General features: G+C 61.6%; 1 protein-coding gene across 6 annotated transcripts in view; it reads left to right on the plus strand.

Annotated features, from left to right (window-relative positions):
• Nucleotides 1–9,513, plus strand: part of TSC2 (TSC complex subunit 2) — a 37,366-nt gene that overhangs the window by 24,646 nt on the left and 3,207 nt on the right. For 3 of the 6 annotated variants that reach the window (XM_024759710.1, XM_024759713.1, XM_024759714.1), the window contains 10 exons: nt 213–341; nt 1,775–1,939; nt 2,089–2,241; nt 2,380–2,492; nt 3,039–3,254; nt 4,596–4,799; nt 6,816–6,946; nt 7,905–8,404; nt 8,669–8,744; nt 9,009–9,095. In XM_024759710.1, the coding sequence (XP_024615478.1) occupies nt 213–341; nt 1,775–1,939; nt 2,089–2,241; nt 2,380–2,492; nt 3,039–3,254; nt 4,596–4,799; nt 6,816–6,946; nt 7,905–8,404; nt 8,669–8,744; nt 9,009–9,095 (1,774 nt within the window). Of the gene's footprint in view, nt 1–212; nt 342–1,774; nt 1,940–2,088; nt 2,242–2,379; nt 2,493–3,038; nt 3,255–4,595; nt 4,800–5,504; nt 5,574–6,815; nt 6,947–7,904; nt 8,405–8,668; nt 8,745–9,008; nt 9,096–9,513 lie in introns of all 6 variants that reach the window. The other 3 variants (XM_024759715.1, XM_024759711.1, XM_024759712.1) reach the window with 3 other exon arrangements.

Genomic DNA, 9,513 nt, shown 5'->3' on the forward strand with positions numbered 1-9,513 from the left:
ATGTTTACAAGATGTATTTTCATGCATTTTTGTTTTCTGTTTCTTCCCCCTGCTAACTGGCCTCTGGCATGGTTTTTTGTTCATCTCACCCGTGGGCTCTCCATCCTGACCCTGTGGCCTGTGACCTTTCCTCCTCATCCCTCCAATGGCTTGTTTTCCCCTCCCGGGAGCTGGGCTCTCTGGGGCTTGGGCCTTCCTTCCTCACCTGGTAGTTTGAGGATAGCCAGACCCCCAAAACAAGGCTTGAATAACTCTCCACCCGTGAAAGAATTCAAGGAGAGCTCTGCAGCCGATGCCTTCCGGTGCCGCAGCATCAGTGTGTCTGAACATGTGGTCCGCAGGTAGTGGGCTTTGTTGGGTGGGGGGCTCAGACCCTGGAGCTTGGCCCGTGAAGTGGCGCTGCCAGGCGGGAGCACCCGGGTGGCGGTGCATGGGGCTGCTTGCATGACCTCATCTCCTGCCCACGCCCTCCCTGGCCAGAGCTGGAGGAGAGCCCAAGTGGCAGCCCTCAGGCCGCAGGGGCCCGTCCTGCCAAGCCCTGCCCTTGGGCCCGGGGAGCCTGGTGGAGAGGGGTGGAAAGGTTGCATTCTGTCACCAAGGCTCGTATGGGTGCGGGCTGGCTGCACAGCATACTCAGAGGCCGGCCTGGGAGCCTAAAGCAGGGTGACCACCATGAGATAGAGGGTGTCCAGTGGCAGCGCCCACAGGCCTGTCCCTGGTGGTCAGGGGCCTTTGCAAATGAAAGCAGTGCCCATGCAGGTCAGGTGGGGACACACTCTCCAGGGTTTGGCTTTTCTTTCGTATTCTCTTTAGTGGACTTTCTTCTTGAGCTTTTTTTCTAGAAAAGGTCTGTTTTCTGTTGTAGCTGAGAGGGAATGGGGGCTTTTGTGTAGGTCAGGGGGCTGGGGGCCAGCCTGCGAGAGGCCGGGCAGGGGAGGCCTGGCCTCTCCAGGGGTGCAGTCTCATCACTTCTCCTTGCTGTGTCCGGGTGCAGGTGTGGGCTCTGGCGGGGGGAGGGTTATTGCTTCGTGCCGACAGGCCAGGCTGCACAGTCTCCTCACCTGGAAGCTCCTTCAGGCCTCAGTGTCCCACAGCTTGGAGACCCACCCGCTTGCTGACGCCTGACTGGGGCTCCAGCCTCAGGCTGGCTTCCACCAAGTGGGGTTTGACTTGGTGGGGAGCTGGGGTTGGGGAGTGGTCAGTGAGGCTCTCCTTTCAGCTCTTTTCCAACAAATTCTTTATCATGAGCAAAACTCGGCAAAGGGAGTATGAAATTTGTACAGAGTAAAACCTGCACAAGCCCCTTCTCCTGGTCACTGGGGCAGGGCCAGGGCGGCCCAAGTGTGTGGGTGAAGAGCCTCACACAAAGCCCAGACCCTTCCTGTCCTCCATGGGAGGTGGCCCTGTGGGCAGAATGCAATCTTTGTCTGTGTGTCCTGTGGTCTCCGTGTCTCTGCATGACTACACTGTTCTGCCACAAAGCCATCACCTGACTCTTCTGTGCTTCGGTGAGGGGACAGCCTGTCTCTCCCCATCTCCTAAGCCTCTGCTCCGATGAGCGGGCCTGGGTCTCTCCCATGAGCCCCTGTCTGCCCACCCCCTGGGATGATGTGTCCACTCGCTTTGCCAAGCTGTGGCTCGACTGGCCACACGCCCTGGCGGGTCTTTCTGAGTGCAGCCCTCTCAGCACCTGCATGCCTTGAGCTTTGGCCCCGGTGGTAGATGGCTCGGCCCCCACCTGGCACCCTGACCTCGCCGTGACTCCTCCCTCCAGCAGGATCCAGACATCTCTCACGAGCGCCAGCTTGGGGTCTGCAGATGAGAACTCAATGGCCCAGGCTGACGACAACTTGAAAACTCTCCACCTGGAGCTCACAGAGACGTGTCTGGACATGATGGCCAGATACGTGTTCTCCAACTTCACGGCGGTCCCCAAGAGGTGCAAGTCGGGCTCCAGGACTGGGGCAGGGCCGGAGGGCAGGGCCTAGCTTTTCTTCTATGACTGCACTTGGTCAAAGGGGCAGCAGGAGAGGCACATGGGACTCCTTCCTGCGGGTGAGGTATTGACCAACACTCCTATGCTTTCAGGTCCCCCGTGGGAGAGTTCCTCCTGGCAGGTGGCAGGACCAAAACCTGGCTGGTTGGGAACAAGCTTGTCACCGTGACAACGAGCGTGGGGACTGGGACCCGGTCTCTGCTGGGCCTGGACTCAGGAGAGCTGCAGGGGGGCCCAGAGTTCAGGTGACCACCTTTCTGCCCCTGCCTGCCTGGCCTTGATGGTGGCTGTCCTGAGCCCAGGCCTGCATGAGACAGTGTCATGCTGGCCTGGAGCCCCTGGAATACCTTGGTTACGCTCTGTGGTGACCCTTCTGTCCTCAGCTCTGACCCCAGTGTGCACGTGAGAAAGACAAAGGAGGCACCAGCCAAGCTGGAGTCCCAGGCTGGGCAACAGGTGTGCCGTGGAGCCCGGGACCGGGTCCGCTCCATGTCTGGTGAGCCTCTGCCCACCCTGCCCCCTCCTGGGTGCCTCTGCGAGTCCCTGTGCTCAAGAAGGTCCTGGGAGCTGAGGATCAAGGTGGCTGGCTTTATTTAGGCCTGCTCCAATTTCTGAATAACTAGAGTGCTGTCTGTGAGCCCTTGTCACGGGGTTGGGGCGTGGGGGGGACATGACCTTATGTGCAGCTGTGGCACGAGGCCTACTTGCTGCTGGGGGCCTGTTCTCGTGGTCAGTGTTTCTTATGAGCCCTCAGCATTCCTGGCCCTCAGCCCAGCTCACCCTTTGAGCTTTTTACTCTGCTGTAGCTGAAATGAGCCATGGTCTGACTATGGGACAGGTGATGGGGGCCCTTCCTGCTGCCCTGGGTCCACCAGGGCCGACACTGACACTGGAAGAGGGCCATGCCTGGGGATGGCCGAGCTGCCTCTGGGCACTAGCTCAGGGCTTGGCCAGCCCAGGCCCCAGGTGGAGCAGCCAGGCCTTGCCAGTGGCTTTTCCACTGGGTGGTGGTGGTCACCAGCCCTCCTGCTCTCCTCCTCAGGGGGCCATGGCCTTCGAGTCGGTGCCTTGGATGCTCCAGCCTCCCACTTTCCTGGCAGCCCCGCTTCCCCGGGCTCACAGACTGCTCCAACCAGCAAGCCCGAGAAAGCCTCAGCCAGCACCCAGCTACCGGCACAGAAGGAGAAGACAAACCTGGCGGCTTACGTCCCCCTGCTGACCCAGGGCTGGGCGGAGATCTTGGTCCGGAGACCCACAGGTACCCCAGGGGTGGACCTGCGCTCAGCTGTCCTGGGCCGCTATCAGCCCATAATGTGGGACAGTTACATAAAGACTCTGGACACACAGGAGCCAGTGGCAGGCAGACTGGGCCACGGGAGCAATTTGGAGGTGACTTTTGAGCCGAGTCCTCAGAGAGGAACAGTGAGGGGAGGTCCCATGGCTAAGTGAGGAGAGGGTCTGTCCTGGTCTGCTCAGGCTGCCATAATGAAGCACCACAGACTGGACAGCTTAAACAACAGAATTTATTTCCTCCCAGCCCTGGAACCTGGAAGTGCAAGGTTAGGTTGTCGGCAAGGCTTGTTTCTCCTATGGCCTCTCTCCTTGGCTTTTAGACGGCCGTCTCCTCACTGCATCCTCACGCGGTTGTCCCTCTGTGTCTTAATCTTGTTTTAAGGACACCAGTCAGAATGGATTAGGGTCCATCTGTGCGGTCTTATTTTACCTTAATCACCACTTTAAAGAGCCTGTTTCCAAACGCAGTCGTTTTCTGAGGTCCCAGAGGTTAGGGCTCCAACACGTGAATTTGGGGGGACACAACTCAGTCCACGACAGGGCCATTTCAGCCAAGGCCCAGAGCCTGGGAGGAATCTCAGGTGCAGTGTGGGGCCAGTGGTGACCGAGTGGTGAGGAGAGGGGTGGGGTGCTGGCCCCATGGAGGCCTTGCGTGCTGGGCCGTGGGGCCGTGGGGGTCGGGGCAGGGAGAGGCTCCTCGTGTGTGTTAGCCCAGTCCTCCTGGTTCCTGTGAGGGAATGGCCGTGGGGGAGGCAGGAAACCAGGTGGGCTGGGAGGAGGTGGACTGAGGTCAGATGAGATGCTGGGATGTGAGGCTGCTCAGTGAGGAAGGTCAAGTCCAAGCGTGGTCCTCTGGGCCTGGAGGGGAGAGTGGACAGAGCCCAGAAGCCTCTCTAAGCCCCACCCAGAACCCCCCTTTGGGGAGGAGTCTGCTGCGCTGAGTTGCCTTGGCTGCTCCCCCTCTGGCCCTGAGCCTGGCTGAGCCTGTCCTGAGTGTGGGAACTGCCGTGGGGCAGCAGGTGCTGTGAGCTAAGGGCCCCTCGTGCTTGTCACTGAGGCTAGTGACCACTGGTGGCTGCCCTGACCTCAGGGCCGGGGCAGGGGGACTGGGGGTGGGAGCGTCAGGGCAAGGCCAGGGGCGTGCCTTGCCTGGTCTCCCCACCATTACTCCCTGGTGGAGCACAAGGCATGTTCCCTAAAGGCCGGCGTGGCTGGGGCTGCCTGGGGAGGTCCGGGAGGGGATGGCTGTTCGGATGCGCTGGGCCCGAGCCCTGAGCCCTGTGGGGTGCTGGCTGCCCCTCTGCAGGGAACACCAGCTGGCTGATGAGCCTGGAGAACCCACTCAGTCCCTTCTCCTCGGACATCAACAACACCCCTCTGCAGGAGCTGTCCAATGCCCTAATGGCTGCTGAGCGCTTCAAGGAGCGTCGCGACACGGCCCTGTACAAGTCGCTGTCGGTGCCGGCGGCCGGCTCAGCCAAGCCCCCCCCACCCCCACGCTCTAACACAGGTGAGTGCTGGCCTCTCGCCCACGTGGTGTGCCCTGTCTGATGGCAGATGCACCTGGGGTGGGGTCCTGAGCCTTGGTGCTGCCAGCCTCAGGCATTGGGAGAAGGCTGGCCATGGGGGGTTGCCCATCTCCAGAGAGCGGGGACTGCTCCTGCAGGGGCGACCTTCTTCTTTGGAGGCGTGGTACCATGAATCGGTGGGCTCAAGGCCCTGCTCAGCTGGCCCTACTCATGGGGTGGACACGGGCAGGGCCAAGCGAGGCCTTGGTTCTGCACCCTCCTCGGGGTGCCTGGTGCCAAGGGTTCCAGGAGGCTGCCACACTTCTGCTTGGGTTTGGGTTTGGGTTTGGGTTTGGATGCGCCGAGCACACCTGAGCCTGCCTGCGCCTGCCTGCGCTCTCATGGCCCTGCCCAGCTGGGCCCATGCTGTCCTTCAACCCCCGGCCTTCCCTGTGGCCAGATGACACTTAGAGGCTGAGGACCTCTACTCACGAGAAGGAGGGGATGCACTCCCGCCAGATGTCCTCTCAAGCAGCTTGGAGAGCTGGGACCCGTGTGTGCCACACCCGCCCCTCCAGCCGATCGCTGGCCCTCCCCTCTCTCTCCAGGCTCTGGGTCTGTGCAGGACTAGTGGTGCCTGTGTTCTCTGCTCGACCTGTGCGTAGTCTCTCCTTCTGCTGACTGGCCGCTCACGGTTTCCCTTGCAGTGGCCTCTTTCTCCTCCCTGTACCAGTCCAGTTGCCAAGGAAAGCTGCATAGGAGCATTTCCTGGGCAGGTATTCGTGCGTCTCTTTAAGGAAAGTGGTGTTTGCTGCAGAGCACCACTCTGCCCCCTAGATGCTGACTCATCGTCCCTCATCCGCTCACCCCTCCATGATGGCACCTCAGCCTCTCGTCGCCCTCTGGGTGCAGGGCCCTGACTCGCATGAGGACATTGGTGCCGAATGCATTTGCTTTGCCAGCGGGAACCCCCACTGTCTCGCGCTTTCATGGCTGAGCTCTGTTCCTGAGCCAGACAGGCCCTCCTAGCCCCTTCAGGCCTGAGGAGGTGACCTCGGGCAACTGAACCCCAGAGGCCGACGGAGGATAGCTCTTGGGGTGCGAGCCTGGCTCCTGGCCTTGGCCGAGCTGCCCCTGCCCTGGCCTCTGGTGCTCTGACTGGCTTTGTGAACCCACAAATTGGGACGTGTCTACCTTTCACAGTAGGCTGGCCGAGGGCCTTGCAGACCGGCTTCTGGCCCGTGGCTCCCAGGCCCCGGCGGGGAGGGTGTGGCCTGCTCGGGGCTCCAGCCGCCCGGGCCCTACTGCATGGGCAGGAGCCAGCTAGGAGCGTGCAGAGGCAGAGGGGCTCTTATGGGCAGCTAATGGACTGCGCGTGTGTGGGGCTGCGTGCGGGCGGCGCTAACTCGGTTGCTTCTTCTCACCCCCCTCGCCCTGGCGCTGGCACAGGAAATGCGGCTTGGGGGCGTCATGCTCTCTCCTAAGTGCGCCCGGCTCGGAGTCGGCCTGGACTCGGAAGGCGAGCCTCCACTCTCCAGAATGGCTCCCGAGCCTGTGTTCCCACACAGGGACTTTCCTGCTGCAGTCTTTCGACCGGGGCCAAGCAGGGAGGAGCTCTGGCTTCTCCCCAGTTCCTGAGGGCTGGTGTAGGCATGCCCTCCTCCTGAGCCGAGGCCCCGTCTCAGGCAGGGCGGGGGAGGCGGGGCAGGCTTCCTCGTGGGAGTCCGGCCTGCCCTTGCCCACTTGCCTTGCTGAAGGAGCAGAGGTGGCTTCTGTGGACACTGGGGTGGATGGGTGGGGACTAGAGGAGCCAGATGTCCTCTCATCCTGACCCCTGGGAGTCCATGTGGGAGACACCCTGTGTCAGGGCTCATACCCAGGGTGCTCAAGAGTGCCCTCCTCCAGCTGGCTCGATGGGAGGGGGTGCCCTCTCGTGGGGGAGAAGCTGGTACCCCTGAGGCCACGTGAGCTCCTGGCGGCCTGGCTGGCACCCAGCAGCACCGTGTGTGTCTTTCCAGACTCTGCGGTAGTTCTGGAGGAGGGAAGTCCAGGCGAGGCTAGTTTGCCAGTGGAGCCCCCCGAACTGGAAGACTTTGAGGCAACCCTAGGCACAGACGGGCGCTATCGGCACGCTGAAGCTTTCAGCAGGGTGAGTGCAGCTGGGGACCAGAGCCGGCCTGAGGGTCCCTGTTGGTGCTGCCATCTGGACCTCCATGGCCAGGCAGGCCTCTAGACCTCAAGCCCAGCTACTGAGGGGAGGCGGGGTCGGGTGGGAGGCGGGGGCTGAGGCAGGGGCTGAGTCAGGGGCTGAGTCAGGGGTGGGGGCAGGTGCGGGACCTCCACCTTAAGCTTTGTGGCACATCACTGATTTGCTCTGAACTCTAGAAAGTTTTTCCACTGTTCCGCCCACCCCATCCCCTTGCCTTTTCTTATCTAAAAAAACGGCTAGATGTTCTACCAAGTCCCTGCTGTAAGACAGTGTGGGGTTTTCCAGTGGTCTACCCAGGGATATAGCTTCTCATTGCTGGTATCCTTTCGTCTGTGAGGTTCTTGTCTCCTCTGCTGAGCGTGGGGCACAGGGAGGTGCTTTCAGCGGATGGGGGGGACCATCAGTTCAGTGCTGGGCAGCTCCATGGCCCTGGGCTGGAGGATGGGTGGGGCCTTGTTGCCTCCAGGTGGGGTCAGTGGTGCCTCTTTTTTTTTTTTTTTTTAAGTATATTGAATTTTCATTGTCTTTTTTTTTTTTAATTTATTTTTGGCTGTGTTGGGTCTTCATTGCTGTGCATGGGTTTTTCTCTAGTTGCAGTGAGCGGGGGCTACTCTTAGTCGAGGTGTGCGGGCTTCTCGATGTGGTAGCTTCTCTTGCTGTGGAGCACAGGCTCTAGGCGCGTGGGCTTCAGTAGTTGTGGCTCGCGGGCTCTAGAGCACAGGCTCAGTAGCTGTGGCGCGTGGGCTTAGTTGCTTCGCGGCATGTGGGATCTTCCCAGACCAGGGCTCGAACCTGTGTCCCCTGCATTAGCAGGAAGATTCTTAGCCACTGTGCCACTAGGGAAGTCCCCTCAGTGGTGCCTCTTGATGAAGATTTTCTTTGGATATACTCTTTGCAGTCATCTTCGACCTCCAGCCAGGAGGAGAAGTCATTCCACGCCGAGGAGTTGGCTGCTGGGGGGATCCCCATCGAGCGGGCCATCTCCTCTGAGGGCTCCCGGCCCTCTGTGGAGCTCGCCTTCCAGCCCTCGCAGCCCCTGAGCAAGTCAAGCTCATCACCTGAACTACAGACCCTGCAGGACATCCTTGGGGACCCTGGGGACAAGGCTGATGTCAGCCGGCTGAGCCCTGAGGCCAAGGCCCGGTCACAGTCAGGGATCCTGGACAGGGAAGGTGCTGCCTGGTCAGCCCCAGGCGAAGAGAGCCAGGGCCAGGGTCCCACCCAGCCTGAGGGTCCCTTGCCTTCCAGCTGTCCCCGCTCCCCCAGTGGGCTGCGGCCTCGAGGCTACACTATCTCTGATTCAGCCCCGTCACGCAGGGGCAAGAGGGTGGAGAGGGACGCCTTCAAGAGCAGAGCTGGGACCTCCAATACCGAGAAGGTGCCAGGTATCAACCCTAGGTGAGCCTCGCCCTCCTGGTGGGAGTGCCCAGATGTTCCCTGTGGGGACGTGGTGCCTGAGGGGCCCAGGACAGAGCAGGCTGGGGTACAGGTCTGCACATCCTCTGCCCCGTGGGTGGTCGGAGCCACAGGAGAGGGTAGCTCCTTGGGTGATGAGGCTCGGGCCCTGCTGCTCTCCACATGGGCTGTGACCGTATTGGCTGAGACCCTGGACCTGGGCTTGTAGCTCCAAGCCCAGCCCCTATCATCTCTCTTCCCCTGCAGCTTTGTGTTCCTGCAGCTCTACCACTCACCTTTCTTCGGTGATGAGTCCAACAAGCCAATCCTTTTACCCAATGAGGTAGGCGGGCCCTCTCTCCCCTCAGGGTCCCCTTGGAGCCTGGCTGGGGGTGCACAGTGGGATGGTGCCCCAGGGCTGGGCAGTGGGGGCTATAGCCCAGGCTCGTGGAGGGCTACGGCCTCAGGTCCCCATGGCAGCCTGCGGTAACCTGCCTGCGTGAGGAGAGGCCTCTCCTGGACAGGCATTGGGCTGGGGCTTGCTGGGCAGGGCTGGTGGTAGGGGACAGCCTCTGCCCTGGGCTCAGGCAGGGCTCTGTGGCTACAGTCTTTTGAGCGGTCAGTGCAGCTCCTTGACCAGATCCCATCGTATGACACACACAAGATCGCCGTCCTGTACGTGGGAGAAGGCCAGGTGAGGCTGCCAGGCTGGCAGGGGCCAGCCTGCATGCTGGGCAGAGCTGGGCGTCCACCCCACCGGGGTGGGGGGGTCTGGGCCCTTATCCTCTGCAGAGCTTGGTCACTGCAGGGCCGCTGGAGTGTCGGGTGCCCATTGAGCTCCGTGCCAGGGATCCAGGAGTGAGAGTGATAGGTAGTGTGTGAGCACGTGGTGCATGGAGTGGCGAGGACTGAGGAGGAGGCGGAGGTGGCGGGTCCAGGGAGCCTGCGCAGGTGTGAGCGGCATGCTTTTCATGTCGCTGATCCGAGGGAGGTGACATGGAGTGCAGACGTGGAAGAAGTGAGGGAGGCGAGCGCACATGCAGGTGGGGGCGGCTTAGTGCGCTCCTGGGCCAGCGCAGAGGGGAGGGGGGCCGGGCGGGGTGGGGGCGGTG

Source organism: Neophocaena asiaeorientalis, unplaced genomic scaffold, assembly GCF_003031525.2.
Source record: "Neophocaena asiaeorientalis asiaeorientalis breed wild unplaced genomic scaffold, Neophocaena_asiaeorientalis_V1.1 scaffold254, whole genome shotgun sequence".
NCBI classification, from domain to species: domain Eukaryota; kingdom Metazoa; phylum Chordata; class Mammalia; order Artiodactyla; family Phocoenidae; genus Neophocaena; species Neophocaena asiaeorientalis.